The following is a 27,735-nucleotide window of genomic DNA, read 5'->3' as shown; positions in this document are numbered from 1 at the left end:
GTTAAGTTGCTTTTTACAAGAGGAAAAGTCAGCCTGCATTTATTTTTAAATGCAGTTATTAAAACATTTTTTTGTATTCCCCATCAATGAAAATTTTCAGTATGTACAAAATGGTGAATTATAGAACAGTGCTTAGTTTCTGTGGGTTTTAGTAAAATATTTATAAAACAACTGCAATATTTATACATCAGGATGGCAAACTTACATCAAGACTGCAGATTTAATCCTTTCCATTGTGTCTTGTCCTCAGTGCCATGCTTGTAACCTTGATAGAAGGCGGACACTAGGCAAACAGTAGTGAAAGAAAAGAAAGTCCATTCTTTAATGAAGAATTCAGGTACATTAGATATTTGTTATTTTATGGTCAAGAGTTTCCTCTTACTGTTCATTGTTATTTGTTGGCAAAATAAAAGTGCCTTAAGTTAAAAGTTTGTTTTGAGATCCATTCAAAAAAAATCAGTATCAATTCATAATGCATTTATTTATAAGTCCTTTTTTTTGCATGTCAATTATAAATTTAATATTGTAAATGTATTCAAATTCATTTACACGCCTATGGCTGCCTTTGATTAAACTTCTTCCAAAAACTAAATTCTGTCCAGATGTTGACTTTGTTCAGGCAGTTTTATGTTCTATTAGATTACTTGAATGTAAGTTGTTGCATAATCGCTTCCAAGTGAATTCTTTGCTGTGCATTTGTATATCCCAGAATCCGAGGTTTGCGGATTCCGAATGACTAGGGTACCTTGTGGGTAAAAAGGCCGAATTCTACGTGTCCTCCCTTTGTTTGCCGCTGAGAACAGGGAGTGGTCAGGCATCTCCCATGTGATTTCTGGCTTGGGGATTCCCAGGGCCTTGCAGTGGAGCTGAACGGCCACACCTGTCCTTGTGAGGACGCTCCTGGGTAGGCGATTTGTAATCCGGGGAGGGTAGGCTACCACCATTACTGGAACAGTAATCAGTGCGTGACCAATACTGTTTTGAGCCTTACAGATGTAGTTTCCTCTGTCATAAGCTGTTGCTTCTTTGATGACTAAGGTGCCATTTTCATGCAATATGTATTTTCCATTAATTTGAGGCCTATCTATCATGTAACCACTTGGCAAAGTCCATTTGACATGTGGCTTAGGGCTTCCAAGAGAGACGCAGGGCAGCAATACAGTGTCTCCACTGAAACTGTAAACTGTCCCTGGTTCATAAGTTAGAATCACTGGCTTTCGGCCAATTTCTAATACAATTAATTTCTCAATGTAACCAACTTTATTTCTTGCCCCACACCGATATTTTCCTGCATCATCCCGTGTTGTTTTATAAATGATAAACGAACCGTTACTTGCTACTAGATACTGAGAATTGTGTGGTCCACTGGGAAACTGTGTGCCATTTGGTAAAATCCAGATTATTTCAGGTGGTGGGTTTCCATCAACAGAGCAATTCAGTGCTGTGGGCTTTCCAAGCTGGGCAACTATTTTTTCATTAAATGGATTTCTGAACGTCGGCCTTCTCAGCATTTCCACCACCTCTAACTGTATCACTAGCACACTCTCTCCCCCTTCATTCCGAGCCACGCAGATGAAATCGGCGGAGTCTGAAAGCCTCACATTCCTGATTTCCAGGGTTCCGTTTTTGTGGACGGTGATTCTGCTCCCATAGTATGGAGCCGTGAGGAAAATATTCTCGGGCATGATCCACATGATTTGAGGAGACGGTGTCCCTTCCGCTGTACAGTCAAAGTGTCTTTTGGAATGTCTCACAGCTGTGGCTTTAATGACAGTTTTGTTTGCATACAGACCATTGATTAACGGAGGCTTGGAGACAACATCCAGCTTGTACGCTTTGGTGTCGTCCCCGCTGGGATTCCGGGCCACACATACATACTCCCCAGAATCGAGCAGTCTCACTTCGTTGATGGACAAAGACCCATTGTTATGGAATGTGTACCTGTCCTTAGAGAATGAGATCATGTCATTGGAAGGCAGCAGCCAAAATATTTTTGGCTTGGGTTCTCCAACAACCTCACAGTCAAGGACAGCAGTGTCTCCTGCCGTGATTCTCGTGTTGGTCTTGTAACTCTGCTGGATCCGCGGGGCGGCTGTTATGACTGTTAGGTGGACTTGCATTTCATCCTTCCCTAGGGTGTTCTGGGCGTAGCAGGTGTAATTTCCTTCCTCTGCCATCCCAACTTTGTTGAAGTACAAGGTTCCGTTGTGGAAGAGGGTGAGCCTCCTGGTCCTGTGGCCGCTGTCATCGGCCTGCATGGCACTGTTTATCATCGTCCCGTCAGGCAAACTCCAGGATATCTCGGGCACGGGTGAGCCAGAAGCCTTGCAATCGACCTGAAAGTCTTTCCCGTGAAACACTTGCTTTTTAAAGTGGTGCTTGTGGTCAATTTTGGCCGGTTTCCGTCTTAAGCTTACGTGCATTAGGGTCAGATCGTCTCCCATTTTGTTTCTTGCCACACACAAGTAGTCCCCGCCATCTTTTTCTGTTACTGACCCAACAAACAAGGATCCATTTGGGTAGACATGGATTCGGCTGCCCATTCTGAGGAAAGAAGAGACTGACTGAGGTGTGCAGCTATTAGCAAGGGTAAGAGAGTTATATTAATTGACACAGGACTAAACGTTGCAGTGAAATTAAAATTAGTACTGACTTCTTTACTGTCTTTTAAGCTGTTCTGAAAGATGAAGTTAACTGAACAAATAAATTTTGTGCAAACAAGTAGTATTTCTTAGATGGACTTCAAATGCACCTCCTTTGCATTCAGTTTAAAAGTTTTTAATGATGACAAGAATGTTAGAAATACCAGTTTCCTAGACCCATGACTGTCCTGACCACTTTACATGTCAGTAAAGAACAACTCTCATACAAATCTACTTGCTCAGAAAAGAGACCAGATTTTCCCTTTTAAAGAGTATTAGAAACACAAGTTGGAATCAAGATTGCTGGGAGAAATATCAATAACCTCAGATAGGCAGATGACACCCCCTTATGGCAGAAAGTGAAGAGGAACTAAAAAGCCTCCTGATGAAAGTGAAAGTGGAGAGTGAAAACGTTGGCTTAAAGCTCAACATTCAGAAAATGAAGATCATGGAATCTGGTCCCATCACTTCATGGGAAATAGATGGGGAAACAGTGGAAACAGTGGCTGATGTTATTTTTCTGGGCTCCAAAATCACTGCAGATGGTGATTGAAGCCATGAAATTAAAAGATGCTTACTCCTTGGAAGGAAAGTTATGACCAACCTAGACAGCATATTAAAAAGCAGAGACATTACTTTGCCAACAAAGGTCTGTCTAGTCAAGGCTATGATTTTTCCAGTGGTCACGTATGGATGTGAGAGTTGGACTGGGAAGAAGGCTGAGTGCCGAAGAATTGATGCTTTTGAACTGTGGTGTTGGAGAAGACTCTTGAGAGTCCCTTGGACTGCAAAGAGATCCAAATTGTCCATTCTAAAGGAGATCAGCCCTGGGTGCTCTTTGGAAGGAATGATGCTAAAGCTGAAACTCCAGTACTTTGGCCACCTCATGAGAAGAGTTGACTCATTGGAAAAGACCTTGATGCTGGGAGGGATTGAGGGCAAGAGGAGAAGGGGAACGACAGGGGATGAGATGGCTGGATGGCATCACTGACTCAATGGACATGAGTTTGGGTGAACTCCGGGAGTTGGTGATGGACAGGGAGGCCTGGCATGCTGCGATTCATGGGGTCGCAAAGAGTCAGACACGACTGAGTGACAGAACTGAACTGAACTGAACTGAAGGAATTTTACCTTGGCATTTACTCTCTTTATAAAAAAAGTAAAATTTACTTTATAACCAAATAACTGATTCAGTTCAGTTCAGTCGCTCAGTCATGTCCGACTCTTTGCGACCCCATGAATTGCAGCATGCCAGGCCTCCCTGTCCATCACCAACTCCCGGAGTTCACCCAAACTCATGTCCATCGAGTCAGTGATGCCATCCAGCCATCTCATCCACTGTCGTCCCTTTCTCCTCCTGTCCCCAATCCCTCCCAGCATCAGGGTCTTTTCCAATGAGTCAACTCTTTGCATGGGGTGGCTAAATTCCTTAGAAGCATACTAAAGCTTTATCTGTCTCTGCAGGCAACTGTACAGTGACTTGGTCTCTGCATTATGTTGAACTGCATGAACATCACTTTTCTCTGAAGCACTGCACAGCCTGCTGTTATCACACAGAAGCACCAGAGGGCAGAATTTCCCTGATAAAACTAAATAGTTTTTAAGAAAGACCAGTGGAAGCTGAGTAACTGCTAAAAACGCCATCAAAAACACCTATAGGTGAAAATATTCATTACATGTGTTTCTCCTAATTTTTTGGCAACATGAGCTAAGAAGGTGAATGAAAGTGTGTATGACCTTTCATAGCATAACTGCTAAACGAGTCCAGCAGCCTCAAGTCATTTTTTATCTTCCAGCAAAAAACCTTAGTTAGGAAAAGTATTTATTGTGGGACAACTAACAGCTGCTGCTGATACCCTTTTTTTTCTTCTCTCAAGCCTGGAAAGAATTCATCTGGCATGTAAAGCAAGGGAAAGTCGTCATTATGGATACACTTTAAAGTGGAAACCACAAGGGTCTTTGCGTTTATTTTTTAATCTTTAGGTGGTTCCTCACCATACTGCTGAAAAAAAAAAGTACTTAGAGGTAGTTACTTACCCTTTTCACCATGTTACATCGCTACCTGCTGTCATTCTTTCCTAATGCTAAGAACACTTTCTCAAACTTGGGTGCACATTAAAATTATTTGTATGAAATAGTGCTGATGCCTGGGTCCCACCTCCAGAATTTCTGACTTACAGTGTGGAATGTGACCTTGGACTCAGCTCTCCAGATGACTCTCACATGCAGCAGAGTCTGAGAAGCACGGCTGTAAATCTCTGTCCTCAATGCAATCCCCTCATCACCTACATCCGAGTTACATGGGGTCTAATTTAAGATGCATATTTGCTGTGTTCACTGTTCAGAGATTCTGATCCAATAGGTCTGGCCACAGATTGGGTAACCCACTGTTTAACACGCTTCCCAGGTGACTCTGTGAACAATTAACTTTGCAGACCAGTCTCAAATTTGAGTGTGCACCTGGACGGCTTTTAAGAACACATTGCGTGTTTTGATAGAGAATCAGGTTCAAGTTCTCAGGTGATGCTAGTGCTATTGGCAGGTGGACAACCCTTTGAAAACCAGTGACTTAAAATGAACTTCCCTGACCTCGAAATCTGATACTTCTGGAAGTTGTTTTATATATATATATATATATATATATATAAAGAGAATTGTGTTTCCTTTTATAAGCTGATGTTTTTAACAGAAAACTGACTTTGGAAAGTGGAAGTTTTCCTTGAGTAAAAGAAAGGGAATTCTTCTATGAAGATTAATGGACAATGCAGCATTTGCAGTCTTTTTAAAGCAGTGTTTCTTGGACCTTATTGTGCATGTGATTCACCTGGAGATATATATATATATATATATATATTTTTTTTTTTTTTTAAGAAGCCTGGGAGAATTTATTTGTCCAAGTAAATGACATGCTTCAGTGATCACATGCTGATTTAATAAAAATACTTTTCATTAGTTCTATGATATTTTTGTATCTTTTTAATACAACAGATATATTACCATCCTAACTATATTTCTTTCCCCCAGACTTTAAACTTTTTATTTTGTTTTGGGGTATAGCCAGTTAACAGTGGTAGTTTCAGACTGAGCGAAGGGACTCAGCCATACATATATATGTATTCATTCTCCACCTGGGGATGTTTTTAAAGTGCAAATTCTGATTCTGCCCATCTGTGGTGGGGCCTGATGTTCTGTTCTTGTAACAAACTCCTTGAGAAGCAAAGATCCGAAGCAGAGGAAACAGAATTCTGTCTGAAACATAGGTAAGTCCTATTGAAAGTTGTGGAGGTAGACCTATAGTGCTCTAAGTCGGAGACAGTTAAAAAAATTTCAGAAAATGCTTTCTTAGTTCAGCTGACAACTAGGCTTTGAAAAAGTAAAAGGTTTTGCTTATTTCGGTCATGGTGGAATAGACTTGTGTGTTTATAGCTATGATGAAAATTTTCATTTTTAGAATCTAAAATTCAGACTTTTAGAACCAAGAAATGGGAACAGCAAGAACTCTATTTATAGCAGAAGTGCCCTTTTTATTTCTGGTGATATCTTAAGCACCTAACTAAAGAGTATTCTTTGAATGGGTTAATTGCAGAATAATCACTAAAAGTGTCCAGTTAGCAGACAAGCTGTTCAGTTCTTTATAAAAGAATGCCGGTACCTCTGGTGGGCCTGTGATAGCATCTGTGATCTTATACCCTCTATTGGCTTTTCCACATTGTGAACAATCTTTCCTTGTTCCGTAAGTGCTTTCCCAAAATGAAATACAAACAGCCTACCTGATTTCTTTGCTATTAAACTCTGGAGGGTTTGTTGGACTGTTTAGGTTGAGATTTATTCTGAGATGCTAATGTGTCATTAGAAATTCCTTTGGATTAACTTTTTAAGACATTCCCTTACATTTTTTCATACCTCTTCCATTCTTAAAAACCGACTTAATGTCTAGTAACTATTTCGGACATTGTCTTTACAACCTAAAATTTGAACTTTATTTGTAATTCCCATCACAGGTGTGATGCCTTCTATTCTTGCGTTGGTTTCTTCATGGATAGTGAAACTGTGTTAATGATTACACAGAATAATGAGCAGTTTCTAGGTAAATGAGAAGCACCCCCATGTGCTGCAGGGTGATTAATAAATAGACATGCTGATATAATTAAATATAAAAACTGGTAAACTGTTGAATATATTTGATGCCACAAGTGGGTATATGTACAGTAGATGACAAGCATAAACATGTATCTTGTGACATTTACATTTCATAACTCAGCATTTTAAAATTTTAAATCTAAATTTCAATTTAAAATTTAAGTAGTTTTTTTGAGATTATAAGTTTAATTTGATGAACATATTATAAAACTCTGTACTCACGCTTATCAAAGTTATCTCTGCAATGATTAATTGTAGATATGGTCTATATTCTTGTTGTTGTGTTAAATATCCCTAAAGTTTAGCCAGTACCCATTCCTGAGTCATGCAAAGTTATCACTTGTTTTCCAAGAACATCATCTTGGGCCTGGTTTACAGGAGCCCGATAATGACTGACAGAGGCATGTGAAGAGTTTTTCTTGTCCCTTCAAGATTCTTATTAACATCAGCTCAAACTCATAACCATGACTCCTTCAGCTGAAGATAAGCTTGAATTAGTTCCTTAGAAACTACTGGTGCTGTTTATACTTGGGATGAGTGTAAAATTAGATAATTTTGATGACTTATTTGAAAAACTTGAAAATTAACATTTACTTTGGCGTTGAAGATCACAAGTAAAATTCCTTAACTATATCCATTACCAACTTATACTTAGACACTAGAAAAAAATTTATTTTACACATAAACTCATGTATAATTTTACTTGCATGGGTAGTTTCTATTAATAAACATTAAATGGAAATGTTCAGCCCATCTTTTCTGTCATATTATGAAAAATCATTGCATAAAGTCATGCAAATAGCAAAAATTAATAATCTAGTAAATCATTATTTTTTCCAAGAGATTTAATCGCTACAGAAAACAGATAAAAATCAATATGCCTGAATCAGAACATGTTAAAGAAAGTCTGTATGTGTATATATGTTGTCTGACACCATCAGAGTGATAAAGGTCCTGAATACATTTCACTTTGTGAAGCCTTAACCTCATAAAGTGCTTTGTACTTTTGGGGTAGAATAAAGGAAGTACGGATTGCACTAAAATTGAAAATGCTTTACTAGGAGACTCTGAAGAGCAAATTAATGAAGTGCATCTCACCAGACCTTGTTTGCATTACAAAATTCCCTCTTATTTTTTGATAGAAAGATTATAAATATATTTACACAGTTATTGTTAAAAAAAAACTGTCACAAGTACGGAAGAAAATTAAGAGTTTTTAAAAAAATCTTTTTTAAACTATATAAACTCAACAAGAAATTGGCCCTTAGAATACAGCATGTAAGAAACTTTCTTTTTACATAATTTATATTTTACATATATCTAAATACATCTCAAAGGATTAGGTCTCTTTAGAGCAAGTTACTTTTATGAGCAGAGTCTGAGCGCTCTCTAACATTGCTGCAAGCCTCGCTCTACCACTTTCTCCATTTCAGAAGTTGTAAAGCTAAACAGATGAAGATAATCTCAACTAAAAGGTACGGTTTACCTGTGCCACTGGTCGACGACAGCCTTGGATGGTAGCCTCCAGATGATTTTCGGTTTCGGCTCCCCAGTGGCTGAGCAGTTCAGCAGTAGTTTGTCCCCCAGATTCACCTCAGTCCATTTCTGGGATGCAAGTTCTATCCTGGGGATGGTCTCTTGTTCTTCCACTGTAATGATGACCACCCTTCTCTCTGAGCCAGTGGAGCTGGTAGCAATGCATTCATAAGTGCCCCTATCTGAAGAGGCTACATTTCTTATAAACAGAGTTCCATTTGAAAATAGGAACTTAGAATCGACGAATTGTAATGGTTTCACTTCAGTGCCATCCGAGAGGACCCAGTGAACACTGGGCTGAGGATTGCCTTTTGCAGTACAGGGCAGTTTCAAACTTTCACCCCAAGTCCCTGCAATAACTTGCTTCTTTTGCTCTAGAATAACAGGTGGGGCCGCGATGACTTGTATTTTAACCAGCAGTGCATCCTGGCCCACTGAGTTGCTGGCCACACATTTATAAAAGCCTCGGTCATAAATGCTGAGATTGTGGATGACCAGTGTTCCGTCAGATGTCACTAGGGCCTGTCTCTTCCCCTCAGATGATTCAGAGATCACCGTCTGGTTTGCAAGAATCCAGGAAATTGTAGGGCTGGGCCTCCCATCAGCTCTGCACTTCAACTTGACTGTGCTTCCAGAATGGACTGTGATCTCCTTAGTATGTCTCTCCATGATCCGAGGGGGATAGGAAACCACAGACAAGGTGACATGAAGGTGGTCCGTGCCAAATGGATTGGATGCCGAGCACAGGTACTGTCCACGGTCCTGAATGTCCACCCTCTGTATGGACAGGGTGCCATTGGAGAGCACCTGGAACCTGCTATTCAGTTTGCTCTTAGATAAATCAAGTCCTGATAAGAAAGAAATTTATAGTCATAGGTCATCAAAGTTTAGACGGAAAACAAATTGCTCACGTGGAAGTTACAAAAGGAGAGCTATCTTTTTGTTAGGCTACTGGGAACAAATATATTTAAAATTAAGATCCTTAGTCTTCAGATTGCTAAAATTATTTCTGGATTAAAAAAAAAAAAACAACCCTAATTTTAATGGAAAAGCCAGATGGTTCAACACAATGACCATTTTTTTTTTTTTTCCAGATCTGCTTTAAAAGCATTTTTTTTTAATGGTCTTAACATATGTTTTAAAACTTTCTAATGAGCAAAAAGTCATGCATATATTAAAGGAGGATATTAACAGTTTCTGTGTCTTGGAGAAATTTCATGCTGATGTTGATTTTTTGTAACCCTGAAATATCACACAGTATTTTCTTTGTTTTGTTACTAAAGACTAAGTATAAAGAAACTTTCAAATACCTGATGAGACTCTGGTCCAGCGGATAGTGGGCACAGGATTTCCAGCAGCCTCACAAGGAAGAAAGGCATCTGAGTTAGCTGGAACAGTAAAACTTGCTGCTTTTCCTCCAATTATTCTGGGCCTTTCAAATACATCCCTAGATAAAGTATCAAAGGGGAGGAATTCGGAAGTTGTTATTTTTTGAACTGCTGTTTTATCAAAGCCACTTTTCTTTGCATTCTTCTGTATATCCCAGTTTGAAGCATGCGTGGTAACCTCTGGCAAGCCTGGAGTGGGCAGTACACTCACTACTACTGGCTTTTGGCCTTTTTCAGCAATTTCTGGGTATGACTTGTGCCAAAAGTGGTTTTCTGACCAGAGAGAGTGAGTCAGCTTAGAATCTTGTGGTTTAACTGTTATTAGTGCTGGCATAGGAGTAGAGGGTAACAGATTGGAGTAGGTAAAGTGAATGGTTCCAACTGCAAATTTGGCATTTGGGTGAGTTTGGGGAGATGTTACTGCTAATTGCTGTGGAGTACCCTTGTGCTTTGAGGATTCATGTGCCTCAACCATTGTACTTGTCATCATCCTGAAAGTGGGCGTGGCCATACTGTCAGTAACCTCACTTTGATTACTCAAGGGAGGGGAGGTGGGAATTGGCATTGGAGTGGCACTGGAGCTCAGGAAGGTTGGCATGGTTGAGTGTCTGATTGTGTTCCTAGTAGGGGTACTCTGTAGTTTGCTGGACAAAGTGGTTTCAGAAGCAGTTATATTCTTCAAAGCCTGAGTACCCTCCTGGGATGGTTGTTCAAGTACAGCTGTCAGATTAAAGGCTCCTGGATGAAGACCGACTGTGCTTGAAATTTCTTTTGTGTTCTCTAGAGGAGAATGAGTGAAAGCAGATACACTGGGCTTGGTTGAAGTTTCAGCTGCTGTTAGAAAAGAAGGTGTCACAGTGGTGGATGTAATGAAGCCAGAAGTCTGGGTGGGAGAGGTATTTGGGTCCCTCATCGTCTTCTGAGGCTCCTTTTTCCTTTGTACTTTTCGTGCCCTGGGTCTGTCTATCTGGGCTTTGTTGATAATGATAGATGCAGGGACAGTGGGAGTGGTTGTCAGCATGTCTGTGTGCATTGATACGGAATTTGCACTTGATTCTTTGCTTGAGCTACTAGGAGGCATAGGGTAAATGGGTAGGGAGGGCAGCTCCTTCATTGTTGGGAGACTTACAAGGCTGTGTGTGTTAGTGTTCCTGAGGTGAGTTGTGGCTGGTGTTATAGATGGGATTTTCATTACACTAGCTGAGAGTGTTTCGAAGTGGAAGGGAGAAACTTTATTTGTGGGCAAAGCAGGAGATATTTTAGGAAGCACCGAGTCTGTGCTGCTTTGTGAACCAAATTTATGCTGATTCTTTAGCTTTTCTCTTTGGATGTGGTTATTTACAAAGATCTGATGCCAGGGGATTTTCCTTCTTGAAAATCTGGTAATAGCTACAGTGGTAGGCACAGGTGACTTGATGGTGGGATCTGGCAGTGGGGATACAATCACAGAATGTCTGGTGGTTTCATTGGCTTTAGACCCACTTGGGGAGATAATACTTGTTGCATGAGTCATAACTGCAGTAGTTGGAGTCACTTGGGTACTTTCAGCACTGAAGTATTTTATCATAGGGGTGGTCTTCTCAGCATCTGCATTTGGTTTGTTCTCAAGCAGTAATGATGGGTTGTGAACTAGAGTTGTAGCTTCTTCTGTTGTGACGCTGGCAATTTCAGTTTTGGGGAGGGTGACGGGGGATAAGCTTGGAGAAGACAGCGCTGCCTCATCAGTGGTGAGCCTTTCTCTGGGAGAACAGGATGGGCACACTGCACTGAGCTCTGGGGCTGGAGATGCAGTGGTGCTTTCTTCTGAAGAGCCTCTGAATGTGGGCCTTGCAACGCTGAATCTATGCTGTCGGAGAACTGGTGTCCTATGTGGGCTGATAATTCGCCCCCTGCTCCAAACTTTTCGCCATCTTCCAAAGCGCCTGGACAGCGGACCGTTCATTGTACTCTTTCTAGGAATGTGTAACTGAGAAGGAGCAGCAGTGTGTGGGCCTGAAGGGAGCTTAGTGGTGCTAGGTTTGTGAGTACTGTGAGAAGGAGAGTGATGGCTCCTGGGTTCACCAACTCCTGTTACGGATCTCTGATAACTATTTGTGGCATTTACTGACCCTAAAAATATACCAGCTTTGCCGACAGCATTACTCGGCATTTGGATATGGGTATCTTTGATCACAGTAGCCCCCACTGTTACTGGGGATGCAGTTTGTAAGGTCTCTTTTTTTCTCTCCATGTCATCAGCATCCTGAAACAGAGTTGCTTCAGTTAGTAGAGGAAACACATTAGGTAAATTTGGGTTGGTTGTGTCTTGCATTCCACTTGATGCGGTTGGGTTTATATTCCTTGGTGTGACTTGAGTTTTAATAGTAGTAGATGGTCTGAAATCTCTTGGTTTTTCAGGTGATAGGGTCTGTGGACTCACAATTGGGGAGGCTGGGGTGCCATCAGTTTGACTTGTCACAGGGCTGTCGGGTGATTTTCTGGAATCTGCAGCCACTGTCCTTGTCAGAACATCCGCAGCTTTAGCTGTTGGGACCGTAAGTTGCTCATCTGGAGGGAGCACGCCTGATGAGTCTGCTTCCTCACCAGGTATATCCAGGAGTTGGGTGGCTGGTGGAGGTGGCTTTCCTGTGGTATTTTCTTGCTTTTCTGGCATAACATTCTTTTTAGCTTTCTCCAAAAGCGCTGCCCAGTGCTGTGGGTCAATTCTCCGGGCAGAGGGAGGGAATTGCCTCCTGTGATCCCTGTAACGCCAGCTGGTTGACTCTCCACGCCTCTGGGATATTAATACCCACTGTTTGGGATTCTTACTTGGGCTCAAGACATGTGTTCCAGCCTCAGCCCCCGTGGGAGGAGATGTGGGGAGATGTGTAGCTGGTGGATCCTGAAGCTGACCCATGGAATTAGGCTCATCAAACCCCGATCCATCTGTTTCTACGTTATGCTCTGCTGACTTTTGCCCTTTTATTTTGACTAAAACTTGGTTAACTAAAATATCGACCCCTGCTGGGTTGGCTGCTACACAGCGATAGTGACCCTGGTCTTTTTGAGCGACCTGTAATAGTCTTAATGTGCCATTGTTAAGAATTTGCTTATCTCTTGAGGACTGTTGAAGCACAGTGTTTCCTGGGAGAACCCAGCTAACAGAGGCATCTGGGATACCAGTAGAATGGCAAGGAAGGTCAAGTGTTTCACCAACAGAAGCTATATGACGAGCTCCATTTTCCTGATAGGCTTCTACGTTGGGCTCTACCACGGTAATCCTGTATGTGAGGATATCTGCATCATCGTAGTTAGTGCTTATGCAGTGGTATATGCCAGTGTCAGAACTATCAGCCATCTGGAGTCCCAGTTTTCCACTTTTGCCTATCAGGATTCGCCCATCCTCACTCACATAAGGGGCCCTCACTTTACTTCCATCAGCTAGAAGCCACTCCAGATGTGGGGGAGGCTCTCCTTGGCCAGGGCAGTCTAGGTCAACAGTCCCACCGACCAAAACAGTGCGTTCCAGCTTAGTATTGTTATCTTTGGAAATCATGGTCCATCTGTATGTCTCTGGCTTTATCTCTGACCTTGGTAAAGTGACTTGGGCATCACTGGAGTACTGGATCTGCAGTGTACTGAGGGTGGTGGCAGTTCTGTTTAGTTGCAAGAAAATTTGGTCTTGCATTAACCACGGGGGATCTGCTCTGAGACCAGCCTCAATGTTAGTAAAGATGTCTTCAGGCTTCAGTACCACTTGTTTATATTTGTAGCAGAGTTGTGAGGTTTCAGTGAACAAGTGACTCCTTTCTAGGATCAGAGGAGAGTCACTATACAAAGCCAGAACCTGCCACACTGGCTGAATGTGGCTGTAATCTATGTCACACACCAGAAATGTTGAAAATGAAGCATTTAGCATGATGTAGTCATTTTCTGCAGTGAATGCAATGGATGAGGTCATTGCTGGCTTTTGGATACTGCAGATCATGTTAGCTTCATTTCCAGTCTGATCTGTTATATTCAAAGTCAGAGAGCCGAAGGGAGCCATGAAATCTTGGGGAGAAATTGACACAGAGCCACTGTCTTCCAGAACAGTCAGGTTCTTCAGCTTCAGAGAGGGGTGAATGGTGGGTTTGGCACACAGGAAAGCTGCAGCTGGGACCATAACTAAGGGCTTGCCTTTAGAGGTCCTGGGGTTCATGCAAAGTGGACACTGCTGAGGACTGGAGGGACTTCTGTCCTTTTTGCATTTTATGATATCTAGAAAAAAATGAAAATTGAATTATTGCCCATTGTGGCTTCTTCACAAATTAACATTTAAACATTTTGAATAAGTAGCTTTTGCTAGAACTTGAAACAATTTGGAAATGTTTCCTTTTTTTTTTTTTTTTTTTGGTCTTTGGATTGATTTCTGAAAATGTTCTTGTCTATATACCCTGCCACAACATTACATCCATAGGCACAAGAATTTTGTTTCTCATGCTCACAGCTATATTTTCCATGCCTAAAAAGCACCTGGGGTACATATTTGGTACTATTAATTGAATAGTTCCCTTATCTGGCAAAACAAAATTATATACTTATGTTTATCACTTTTTATTAGCTTATTATTTAGTTGTTTCCCCATTTAATGTTTTAAGGCTCAGAGAATTTCAGTGTCCTTTAAATGATAACTTGTCTGATAAGTTACCATTTATACATTCTGGATATCATTAAAAACCCAAGTTTCTGTCCATTACTAAAAAGAATGATGAATGAATTACAAGGTACCTTGGTCTGGTCTATCTTGGTCACAATAGGAATGGAGAGAACAAGATGGATGCCGGAAATAATGAAGCCGGTAGAACCAATCAAGAAAGAGGTGAGGATGTGGCTGAGCAAAGAGGGTTATTAAGAAGAGTGCAGAAAGACACAGTATGACTTTGGCACCTGAGGTAGACTCAGTTGAGGAGGATCAGGTTTAATGCAGAGAGAGGAAAGCTGTGCCCAAGCAATGGGGCAGCCATGAAAGGTCTGACATATATACTATATATAGGTATGTACAAAAGCTTTTTGTTTCCGCTTGTTTTATTTAGTATGAATAGAATGTTAGCTTTCTAATTTATATTACCTGAAAACTTTGATAGAGTTCCATGTATTTTGGCATCTAGTATTACTGCTAAAAGTCTATAAAATTTACTAGCGATTTAAAAAAAAATTTTGAGTGAGGCTTGAGGCTTTAATCCAATTCTGAGAATATAAAGAAATACCATGTTGTAAAAAAAAAAAAAAATACAAAACAGGAAATTAACAAGTGATATAGTATTAAAGTACAGATTTTGTTCAAATTTCATAAAATTTTATGCTAGTGACCATTATTTGTTTTCATATCTTATTCAAGATTCCACATTGTATTTAATTGAGCAGCGTCAGTTGCATGCAACAAATTCTGGTAAGTTCTCTTTTCATTTTTATTCTAATTTTCCTTGTCGTGGCATCTTAGATACACCTATCATTTAAAAGTGGACATTTAATTTCCAAATACATGGGATTTTTGTTTAAAGTATCTTTAATATTAGTCTCATTTTGATACTAATTTGTCATTTAATTATTTCTTCTCTGCAAAAAAAAAAAAAAATATATATATATATATATACACACACACCCTCTGGTGAGCCTATTTTAAATGGCTGGTCACATACTTGATAAGAGATATGGGGTTTTACCTTATACAAAATACAGCTACATCCTGTTCCATATCATGCATTTAGACACAGCATGTAAAAGAAGCACTGTACTTCTTAGAAGATCTCATTTGACAAAATGACTGCACAGGGTCAAATCACCTTCCTGTAATTGTGCATTTCCTCAAAGGCCTGAGACAAATCTCTCTGATCACTGACTCCAAACTCTTCAGTGTGACAGGCACTGTCATATGTATCTGGCTCCTCAGCATTCTTCAGCAAATTGTAAAGTGCTATCTTACCCAGAGGAGGTAGCTAGCAAGCCTGTCAAAGAGGCTTTTATCAACCACCTACTTACCAACCAGCTGTGACCTTTTACTACTTCCCAGTAGCCTGGGCTCAAACCCTGCTATAGCCAAAAAAAAAAAAAAAGAAAAGAAAGGCAGACTTCTGGTTTAATTAAACCTCATCATAGAATTATACTCACATCTTGGTTTGATTATTGCTCAGCCCTGGACATCAAGTATTTTAGCTCAGTTGCAAATCTGACCACATTATTTCCATTCTTTCTGTCACACTAGATTTCATTCACACAGAAACGCCTTCAAGTCCTCAACTCTGCCATACCCTGTCACGCTCTTAGCATACGCTGTTCTTCTACTTGCAATACACTTGCTGTCTGATAGGCTGTCTTCCATTACTGCCTGACTACTTACCTCCTTCGTCAGCAAGCCAGAAGAGCGCTCCTTCTCAGTGGGCTCCCTGCTTTATGTTCTCCCGGTACCTTCCACTTCCCCATCCTAGCCCTCGTCACCCACTAGTAGAAAGACCTGTCTAGTCGTCTGTTTGTCTCCAGCCCTGGCAAATGGATGGAAAGATTAGAGAAAGGGAGGAAGGGCAGTCTAATTCTAAGACCACATTTCTTCCACATTTTAGCTTGCAAATTGAGATGGGTCTTACAGTTGAAGTTGTCTTACAGTAGTGACTGACCAGCTGGCAGTCTTGCTATAGCTACCACTGCCGGCACACACACCAATACTGCCATAGCCATTTATATATTTTGTTTTCTCTTCAACTGAGTTACATGCACTGTTGGTATTACATAAAGATTACACTGTGCTTGCCATTAAAATAAGTTATGCATATTAGAAAGGCTTGGAAACAATAAGAGGACATAAATTTAATATTTGTGATAAAACTGTCAGAGAAAAGGCCACAAATCCATATTTCCTAGAAAAACAACACCTAGAGCTTTGTGAAACCCAGGAGTGGAAGATAGCCATAACCAGATGAAGCTGTGTTATATTTGACTACTGACCACTTATGTACAAAAGGACTGTCAAATGAGGCAATTAAAGGTATGAGAAACTATGAGTTTCTTGAAATAGATGAAAAAAATGTCAAAGCAGAAGCTGATGTGACTGGAGAGGGTAAAGAGAAAAGGGAACCCTCCTACACTGTTGTAGATGATGTACCCAGTATGTGGAACACTATCTAGGTTCCTTACACACAAAAAAGAGTTAACATACGATTCTGCAAATCGTACTCCTGGACATATATCCAGGGTAAACTCTAATTCACAAAGATCCATGTGCCCAGGTGTTCATACCAGCACTTTTTACGCTAGCCAAGACAGTCCATGGACAAATAAATGGAAAAAAAAAATGTGGTGTATATACAATGGAATATTATGCAGCCATAAAAAGAATGGAATAATGCTATTTGCAACAACAGGGATGGACCTAGACATTATCATACCAAGTGAAGTAAGTCAGACAGCAAAAGACAAAACACCATGCCAGTCGATACTACCCCATGCCAGGCAAGCTGGGCTACTTATTGCCCTCTTCATGAGACTTACCCTATTTTTATGTACAAAGCAGTTTCTCCATCACAAATACATTATAGAAAAAGGACTAGACTTTGAGTTTCTGCTTTTCTACTTTCTAGCCATGTGAGCTGGGTGACAGTGAAAATCATGATAATCACGTTTGTTGAATGCTTATGTCATATATTGTGCTAAGCACTTGATATGTATTATTTTAATTACTTTTTTCAGTTATTGGTATCCCTATGTTACAGGTGAGAAAACTGATCTATAAGAATCTAAATGACTATCCCAAGATATCCAACTTTTCTAGCCTCAATTTCTTCATCTCTAAATTGAGGATTAAATAGAAAGCAGTGAGCACAATGTCAAACACAAACTGAATATATGTTACCTTCCTGCTCCCTCCCTATTATTCCTTCCAGTATATTATTCAAGGCAGAAGTAACTTACTGATTCTGCCTCCTATAGAACTAAATTTTCAGTATAAACATTTTGCTGTTTTTCATCATTCCTCATTGTCTTTTTATATGTTGAGCATATTTATCTATAAGATAGCAAGCTCCTGGAGCGCAAAGGTGGTGTCTTTTGGTCTAAAGCAGTTCACTTTTTGACTAATTATATTGACTAACTGTATTACACATACATATATATGTGTGTATCTGTCTATTTCACCACAGCAACGCCAGACGTTTTCCACTTTTCTCAGACTTCCAGCCTTGACCCCTTCCTAGCACCCTCCTTAGTCACCTCTCCTACAACTTAACAAAGAAGGAAAAGGCATCAGGTAAGAACTTTCTTACCCCCTCCACTAGACCCATGAACTCACTTGCCTCTGTACCCATCTGGTCCTTTTCTCTCCTGTCTCCTAAGGAAAACCGCTCCACCCACCTAAAGGCTGGGTCTCTTGACATCCAGCCTTGTCAGGGGACTGGCTCAATTGATGATCTGCTCTTTCTGCAATGTTGGTACCTTCTCTCTCTCAAAAATCTCTCCTTAGCTTAAATGTGCTCATGTCTGTTTGATGCTCAGAGAGTCCTGAGTGATGGCATATTTCCATCTGGCAGTCACCATTCTTCCCTCACTTCAAGCCAGGTCTCTCCAGGGTCAACTGGAGCCCTGCCTCCCCAACCCCTGCATAACAATTCCTCTCTCATTGCTCTTTCCAATCAGCTGCCACTTAGAAGTCAAAACCAGTGGGGTCCTTTCAATCATTCCCTACCGACTGGATTAATTGAAATAGTGTGATTAGTTGTTAACCCATTTTCTCCAAAAGAGTATAAGCTCCACAATCACTTTTGCATCCCTATGTTCTCTCTGACTTCTTGTAACTACTTGTTGACTGAATGCATCTTGCCTCTTACTTTGCTGTCAAAGCACGTTTTACATTCTGATTGCTTATCGGTATCCCACCAGATGTGTAGTTAGAGCAGACACAGAGCTCTTGGTGGTTGCTTCGCTGAGCACAAGGCCTTGAATAAAACTCCAAAAAAATATGTATTGACCAAATGACTGAAAGGAAAATAAGAGGGAAGTGTTTCTATGCCTTGTGGTAAGTAGGGAAGAGTAACACATGATACATTTCTTAGCTCCCAATCTTGCTAAAAGCCAGAAGTGATAATTGGATAATTGACCTGAATTAAAGATTATTCATTGATGAATTAAGACAGTTCATTCCCACTGAATTATTGACATTTCATTTTCTTTCCAGCTAAATTACTTTGACCTCCCTCAGTAGTAAAACACCTCCATGCAGATTTCGTCTGTTGAATTATAACAAAGAAATAGTCTAGGTACCTGGCTTCTCCTGTAACCAGTCAGCCAGCCATTTCAGTTGACAGTCGCAGATCCAAGGATTCCCATGAAGATAAAGGCTTTCCAGATCAGACATGTAGGTGACCATCTCTTGAGGGATGGAGCTCAGAAAGTTATCAGACAAGTATAGGTACTTAATGAAAGATGTTTTAAATATCCGGAGGTAGCGCAAGGAGACAAATGTATCCGGATGAAGCTTAGTGAGTTGGTTCCCTTCCAAGTGCACCAGTCGGAGAGAGGTGAGTCCATAAAAAACCTCTGGGTTTATAAACTCAATGTTGTTGTGGTCCATATGCAACCGTGTCAAGCTCCTGAGGCCATAAAAAGTGTCCTTCTGAAGTTTTCGAACTTTGTTATAGCTCATTTTTAAGACCTAAGAATACAAAGAACACCCTTATTTTGTCAAAGGAATTACCACAGAAAGGACAAGCATATTCATAATAAAACATACACTGAGATTATCCAGTCCTTGTGTGGATCCTAATTCGACAAACTAGCTGCAAATTAAATATGGGAATATCAGGGAAATTAGAACACTCATGAATAGTTTGTGATATTCATGAATTAATGCTATAATTTTAAGGCAAAACAATATTTTACACTTATTTTTTAAAGACTCTAATTTTGATATATATATGTTGAAGTACTTACAGATGAAACACGATATCTCAGATTTATTTCAAAACAATGCAATGAAGTAGAAAAACAGTGGGGTGGAAGTACAGGTGAAACAAGTCATTTCCCCCCTCCTCCTAGACCTAGAAAACCACTGATTTACTTTGTTTCTCTGGATTTGCCTATTCTCAACATTTAAAATAATGGGTGATACAATATGTGGTCTTTTGTGCCTGCCTTCTTCCAACTAGCCTTATTTTCAAGACTTACTGCTAGTTTAGCATATAAGTCAGTTATTCATTCATACTATTGAATAGTAGTCCACTTTATACATGTAACATGTTTTGTTTATCCATTTATGAGTTGATAGACGTTTGGGCTTTTTTTGTTTTTGTTTTTTAGTTTTTAGCTATTAAGAGTAATGTGATTTTAATTGAAGTTAAAATAATTTTTCAGTATTTCAGTAGCGCTTGGGTATTCTCCAATTCCTTCTCCAGCTACCAGCTGAACATACTCTTTTTCCCCAAAAGAAAAAAATGCTAGTAAAATCAATGATTTCCTATCATACTTTCCTGATTTGACCTAATCTGTCATCTCTGTTGAGAATGCTTTTCTGGAATGCTAAGTTTCCTAATAAAGAACATTTGACAACATGGAACAACTTTGCCCCAACTATTACCAAACTCAGTGTTCATCAATATCTATTGGAAACTTGGTCAAGAAAAACCGTAGCAATGCTACGAACAGTAGCATTGACATATATACACTATCATGCTGTGTGAATTCCATGAAGAAACTCCATCTAATCTGCTGAAGATATATCTTCCAAATAATAAAGCCTGATTAAACCAAGTCAACATAATCACTTATCTAGACTTAAATCTGTGGCTTTACACAGGCTTGATGTGGTGTGACAAGACTCACGTACACTGGCAGTTTATCTTTTCTAAGGGTAGGACTGACAGTTTGCTTACTGTCATCTGTGAGGACCTTTGGGAGACATCTTTTTCTAATTTAAAGTCAGGTATGGTTGTATTTCTGAACAGTAGTTTTACTTTTTAATTTATTAAAAAATTAATAGACATCATAAATTGAATTAACTTCTCTAAAGCCTCAAGTCCTACTTACAGCAGACATACCAACCTTTATGCCTGATGTTTCCTGCATTCCCTTTGTTCTTGTTCCTAAGAGTTCTTCCTACTTACTACTTTCTTGCCTACTGGAGTAGTAATTCTTAAAATATTTGATACATTCTTAGAAGTCCTCATAACTTTTTTTTTTTAAATCAGTGCAAAAGTAAAGTGAAACTTACAAAATATATTGCTCTACAACCACTATGGAAAACAGTATGGATGTTCCTTAAGAAACCAGGAATAAAACTACCATGTGCCCCAGCAATCCCAGTACTGGGCATATACCCTGAGAAAACCATGATTCAAAAGGACACAGATAACCCAATGTTCATTTCAGCACTATTTACAATAGCCAGGACATGGAAGCAACCTAGAGGTCCATCAACAGATGAATGGACAAAGAAGATGTACATAAATACAATGGTATATTACTCAGCCATCAAAAGGAATGGAATTGTCAGTTGTAATGAGGTATGAACTTAGAGCCTGTCATACAGAGTGAAGTCAGAAAGAGAAACACAAATACCATATATCAACACATTTGTATGGAATCTAGAAAAATGGTACTGATGAATCCATTTGCAGGGCAGGAACTTGTGGATGCAGCAGGGGAAGGAGAGGGTGGACCAACAGTAGCATTGGCATATATACACTACCATGTGTAAATAAAAACAAATAAATAAAAACAGCTTTGGGAAGCTGCTGTATGGCTCAGTGATGCTCTGTGATGACCTAGAGGGCTGGGATGGGTGGCAGTGGGATGGGTGGAGAGGGAGGGAGGGTGTGTGTGTGTGTAGGTGATTCATGTTGTACAGCAGAAACTAACATAACATTCTACAGCAATTATACTCCAATTAAAAATAAAAACATACTAACTCAAAAAGATTTTTAAAAAATATATTGCTTATAAAAAGCTGTAAAGATAGCAATTATTTTACAAACTACATTCAATTCCCAGATGAACATGACTAGAAGTGGCCTTTTAGAATTACATTTTCAAGGTTGAGTAATCCCTGGGCATTGATACTTCTTTCCGTGAACCTAAGGTATAAGAAAATCAGAATTTTCTTATTCTAATTTCCACATACTGTTCCACTTGAAATCAGTTCTTTGACATTTTCCCTTGATGTCTATGCCTGATGTACAGAATGTTCATTTTGGGGTTCTCTAGGAACAGGTAGGTTTTGGAGGCACATCTCACCTCGTTAACTTGCCCCTTCCCAACATCAGTCTCACCTGCAGGGCTTGCAAATCTGAGAAGGTCTTAGCAGGGATTGTGTGAATGCCATTGCTGTGTAGCATTAGTAACTCCAACTTGTTCAGGCCAGAAAAATCTGCTTCTGTTAATCTAACCAAGCTGTTGTACCTGAAATAAAAACATCATTCTAGACATAAGTCTGTCAACTAAAGTTCAAATGTCAAAGCAAAACCCAACAAATGCACACACAAAACTGAATTTCACTCCCCACCTCTCTCACACAAACACATACCCCACTAAAGATTCCCTGTGCTCTAAGATAACCCAATGCTTGAAAAACGAATTCATCAGATGCCATGGAAGGTCAGCCCCTTCACCCAGCCCTTGCATTCTCAGTTAAAACTATCCTACTCACATTCCTGGAACATGCTACATTCCTTCTCATTTTCAAACCTTTGTATGTTATGTTGTATCTTCAAGTTGGAATGCCCTTGACTCCAGCCTTCTCTATTTGTGAACACTGTTAAGACCCAGCCCATTCCCTAATGACATTGCCCCTCATTCTCCCAGGTGGAATTCATCATTATGAAACAGTGGTTAAGAAGCCTGGACTCTGAAGTCAAATGTTTTAGATATGATTATGAACTCAGGTACCCGGCTCCTGGGAGTAGGGCCAATGCTGGGTTAAAAAAAAACAAAACAGTAACCTTTCTTTGCCTCAGTTTCCTTGTCTATAAAATGCAAATAATAGAACCTACTTGAAACGGGTTTTGAGGATTAAATGAATGCATTCATGAAGAGTGCTTAGCTCAATGCCAGGACACAATGTTAGCTGTTGTCAGTAGTGACTGTTCCCAAGACACTTCGTATGCTGTATTACAATTCTTAGTAAATTGTACTGATTATACATCTGTCTTTTCACCTTAACTAGTTTCTACACATGAATAATGTATACTTCATCATTGTATCCCTGGTACCATCCTTGTGTTTGGTCCATAGTAGGTGCTCACTAATGTCAAAAGATGTTAAGTCTGCCTTTTTGTTCATTCACACACATTTTTCACCAACCTTTAAAATACAGTCACTTTTTAGCAGATTTAATTACTTATGCATTTTTTAAGTATTTTAAATAAGTCGGTTTCTATGGGGAAAAAATCCAAAGGCCTTAAAAAAAAAGGTCTAGTTAACTTTTCATATATATAGGAGGACATTTACCTCTTATGGATATTATCATAACTCTAATCTTAGCAAGAGCTATATTATTACTCAGCAAAAATAGAGCCAGAATGAAGCTTTTCTATAATCATGGGGGTCTCAGCCTACCATGAATGACTTTGGGTTCTAGAAAAACTTTCCCCTAGTAAAAGCTTACAGGGAAAAATTTTCGTATTGCCCCAGAAAGCTTAAGATCCTCATGCACTCATTTCAGAAGGAAAGTATTATTAAAAGAATTGTGGTTAATCTACAAAAGTCACAACTGTTTTGGGGACATCACCAGTGTACTCAATCCCTCCTTGAGAAGGAAGCAAGACAAGTGCCCTCACGCACCCTAAATTGATACGTTCCACGTTGGGTGGGATGCTCTCTGGAATGGAGGTGAGGTACCGAAACGTGCAGTGCACCTCTGTAGGCACGTAACAGGCACAGCGGCGAGGACAGGCCCTGCCCCCAGGGAGGGCTATCAGGCAGATTGCAGTGAAGGAGAGCAATAAGCTGGTGCTTCCCCTGCCTTTCGGCTTCATCCTGAAAAAACATCATACCTCAATTATAAATATGGTTTGAGCAGAGTTCCAGTAGACCACACACAGTAACGGGTAATCTGGGACACCGTCCTCTAAGGTTCAGATCAGTCGCTCAGTCCTGTCTGACTCTCTGTGACCCCATGAACTGCCGCACGCCAGGCCTCCCGGTCCATCACCAACTCCCGGAGTTCACCCAAACCCATGTCCATCGAGTCGGTGATGCCATCCAGCCATCTCATCCTCTGTTGTCCCCTTCTCCTCCTGCCCCCAATCCCTCCCAGCATCAGAGTCTTTTCCAAGGAGTCAACTCTTCGCATGAGGTGGCTAAAGTACTGCAGTTTCAGCTTTAGCAGAATTCTTTCCAAAGAACACCCAGGACTGATCTCCTTTAGAATGGACTGGTTGGATCTCCTTGCAGTCCAAGGGACTCTCAAGAGTCTTCTCCAACACCACAGTTCAAAAGCATCAATTCTTCGGCGCTCAGCCTTCTTCATGGTCCAACTCTCACATCCATACATGACCACTGGAAAAACCATAGCCTTGACTAGACGGACCTTTGTTGGCTAAGTAGTGTCTCTGCTTTTGAATATGCTATTTAGGTTGGTCATAACTTTCCTTCCAAGGGGTAAGCATCTTTTAATTTCATGGCAGCAGTCACCATCTGCAGTGATTTTGGAGCCCCCCAAAAATAAAGTCTGACACTGTTTCCACTGTTTCCCCATCTATTTCCCATGAAGTGATGGGACTGGATGCCATGATCTTAGTTTTCTGAATGTTGAGCTTTAAGCCAACTTTTCCACTCGCCTCTTTCACTTTCATCAAGAGGCTTTTTAGTTTGGTTATTAGGGACCAATTTCATTTGCAACTTTTATGGTAAAGCTAACTACAAAGCCATAGTGTGTGCTGGCCTCAAATGGACTCTTGTGACAAGCAGGGTATTTACTATGAAAATTCCTTGACAGATTTTCACTTCTTAATGAAAAGCAGGAATCCCTTTTACTTAGGGATTCATTAAAAAAAAGAAAATGGAAAGCATAATGGCTATATTGTGACAACTGAAATACATAAAGTTTAGTTTCCTGTTTATACATTAGTTCTTTTAGACTTAAAAAAAATTGATTATAAAGCTAATACGTGTGCAACACTGAAAAGTTAGAAGTTGTAAATAAGTCAAATAAAATAAAATCACTTATACTCCCCACCACCCAGATATAATCAATAACATTTTGTTCTATTCCTTCTAGCCTTTTCTTTATTGGGTGTGTGTGTTTCTGTGTATGTGTGATCAAGTGAAGTTTCATAATACATGTTTTATCACTGAGCATGTTTGGTTTTTCATTTTCTTAAACCTTCAAAAACACTTTTAGTTAGAGCTGTAATCACTGAAAGGATGAATAAATCTCTTCCTAATGTCATAAGTCTTTGCCAAAAAAAGACAAATTATACATGTCACTGCCAAATGATGACCATAATGAATAGTAACTGACCAGTTGAGAGGGCTTGAGCCTTATACATGCCCTACAGTGGGCCACGCTGACCCCTCGCAGGCATGATGCTGTTTTTGCTCTGCTTAGAACATCCCTCTGCCTCTTCTCTTGGTCCCTTCTCCTTCTCACATCTGCTATGGGGGTGGGGGCATAAGCAGGGAAGAAACATGCTCAGCTTGTTGGAAAAAATGGTATCTGGTACCCACATGTGAGGCAAGCCCAGGGATCCAAACCAAATTTTTTCCTGCAATTCAGAACATATGAAGATGTAATAAGATCTCTATTATGCTTTTCTAAGAAAAGTGATCTTCAAAGAATGGTTTCTTTTAGATTCTACCAGCAGCCATCCTTTAACTATAAACTACATTTAAAATAACATGAAATGCTAAATTGCTTGTATCTTCATATAGGTATAAATATCATGGTATTAGAATTTAGCCCAAATTAATACTGGTTTAATCAGATGGCCACTTTTGTCATTGTAACTGTCTGGTTACCAAATATTTAAATAAATATGTGATTGGAGACAGCATTTCCACCTTTTTATAATTAGGCAAGCAAAGAAAAGAATAGGTTGAAGGCAGTTCTGTCGCTCAGCTAGAAAAATAGAAGTTCTGGGTTTGCCCACTTGAGAGTTACTGAAAAGAGACCCAAAAGTCTGAACACATGGGAGTGGTTTCCCATAAACCTGAAAATGTATATAATGAAATAGAAATGGACAGTACCTGAGCTCTTCTGTCGTCGTCCTAAATCCTCTCCTGACATAGGCAGACTGAAAACCTTCCCAAGAAATGGAGAGTTGTACCCACTGCTGAGGGAGGAAGCGTTCTCTTCTCTGCTCCCCAGGTGGGCGAATGGCTTGACCTTTCTGGCTTACCGCGCAGTACTGCTCTGACGAGAGACCTGGAGGCGCTTGGACAGCTGCAGCGTGGATAACCCAAAGTCAGCAGTCAGAAGTGTTTCTTCATAACTGCTGTTGTTACAGAAATAAAACGCAAAGTGGAGGTTTGGAAGTGTACTTTCTCCTGCCTCAACAGTGCGCTTCAGTTCCCCTTAAACCTGTCAATTTAGGTATATCTATTAACATCACTCCATTTTACCCCAAGTCCCAGGAGTTTCTCCTCCCTTAGCCTTTACGGGCAAATCTATCATAAATGCCCACAATAAGGGTCTCTACCTACTGACGAATCTTTACTAAGAGTGTGTCTTTTCTCCGGCAGCAGTCACTGAAGAGGTGATTTTTTTTTTTTTTTTTTTTTTTTTTTTTGCTTTAATTCCTATCCCTCATCGGCCCTTGCTCCACCTCTCCCGACTCTCACCCCTCCCTCGCTGCTCGCCTTGCCCAGACTGGGACAGAGGACTAGCTGCATTCCCATGCCAAGGCCCTCGCTGGCGCGGGTATCGGTCCTCTCCTCTTCCCAGCAAAGGACTGACGGAGCCGCTCACCTCTCCGCCCAGGTGACCAAGGGGCTCCCGCCGCTGGCATTTCCTGAGTTCAGCTGCCCGGGGCAAAGGGACCCTCCGGAGCTGAGGAAGGGAAGGCGGGGCGGGGCGACGTTGACTTACGTGTCTGGGGACTGAGCCGAGGCTTCGCGGCACACAGACAGATAATAAACGACCACCCAGTTTTATTTTTGAGAACGCACGTATGCCTGCTCGCTTCTCGTTTCCTCCGCTTTTTTCTAAATCCCAGGATTTCTCAGGCTGGCGCGCAGGGCAGTTTCAGCCGGGGGACCTTACCCACGTTTATGTCCTCCACCTGTTGAATTTAAGGACTTGGCTTTAATCACTGTGAGCTCTTCTCAAGTCTGAAGGTCCCCAGAGTTAGGTCTGAAGGCTGAGAGGTAGCGATGATAACCTGTGATACCTGCAGTTTGATTTTTGTGGGCCAATTTTGGAGAAACCTTTCCTGTTGAAAGGGATTAACGGCACACTGGGTTTAAAAGCTCTTTTTCTTCTGAGGCTGTGGTTTTGGGACCAGCAGCGTCAGCATGATCCTAGACCTTGTTAACAAAACATAATGCTTAGGCTCCATCCCAGACCCACAGAATCAGAAACTGCAGGCATGGGGCCTGGGGTCTGTGTGTTAACAAGCCTTCCAGATTGTTCCCATGCAGCAAATTTTGAGGATTTTTGCTGGTTTAAGGAAATAACTTCCTATAATGACAACAGGGTTTACTCTGGCAATATTATTTTAAGCATTTCCCAAATACCAACTCATTTAAACTTCACCAAAAAATCTCAAAGGAAAATGTTCATGTCATTTCACAAGTTAGGCACATAAAGGTTAGTGACTCACCACAGGTCATTGCCAGCTTGTGAGTAGAGAAAGTTGATTCAAACCCAGGCAGCCTGGCTGTCCAGCCTGAACAGTTAGCCACAAAGCTTCGGCTGCCTCACTTAGCCCACTTAGCCAAACATTGGGAATGCCCCCACATCCAGCAGCTAAACGTTCAAGTGATTTATAGTTAGTAATAAGTGAGTCAGCAACCATGGTTGAATTATAGAATCGGGAACTCAGAAGTAACTCTATAAGTACATGTGATATGAACATGGTTTTTAAATCTGC

At 40.5% G+C, this 27,735-nt stretch overlaps 1 protein-coding gene across 1 annotated transcript; it reads right to left on the bottom strand.

Moving 5' to 3' along the window:
• Positions 1-26,680, bottom strand: IGSF10 (immunoglobulin superfamily member 10). Its single transcript, XM_055569361.1, has 8 exons — positions 26,613-26,680; positions 25,892-26,087; positions 23,486-23,680; positions 21,976-22,105; positions 18,974-19,364; positions 9,629-13,945; positions 8,269-9,166; positions 1-2,544 (listed from the first exon to the last, which is right to left on the bottom strand). The coding sequence occupies exons 1-8, from the start codon at positions 26,650-26,652 to the stop codon at positions 636-638; spliced, it is 8,076 nt and encodes a 2,691-aa protein (XP_055425336.1). The 5' UTR covers positions 26,653-26,680; the 3' UTR covers positions 1-635.
• Between the last annotated feature and the right edge of the window lie 1,055 nt (positions 26,681-27,735).

The sequence above is a fragment of the Bubalus kerabau genome, chromosome 2, assembly GCF_029407905.1.
Source record: "Bubalus kerabau isolate K-KA32 ecotype Philippines breed swamp buffalo chromosome 2, PCC_UOA_SB_1v2, whole genome shotgun sequence".
Lineage (NCBI taxonomy): Eukaryota > Metazoa > Chordata > Mammalia > Artiodactyla > Bovidae > Bubalus > Bubalus kerabau.
The sequence above is the reverse complement of the archived record's forward strand: the minus strand, read 5'-3'. Positions and strand labels throughout refer to the sequence as shown.

What these genes read in the sequence shown, in the direction of transcription:
- IGSF10 (XM_055569361.1), bottom strand. Translation starts at nt 26,652, where the DNA reads ATGCCAGCGGCGGGAGCCCCTTGGTCACCTGGGCGGAGAG. An exon ending in GTGGAACGTATCAATTTAGG is followed by an intron (nt 22,106 to 23,485) that starts GTGCGTGAGGGC and finishes TTTTTATTTCAG; the next exon opens with GTACAACAGCTTGGTTAGAT. An exon ending in CTGGTTACAGGAGAAGCCAG is followed by an intron (nt 13,946 to 18,973) that starts GTACCTAGACTA and finishes ATTTTTTTCTAG; the next exon opens with ATATCATAAAATGCAAAAAG.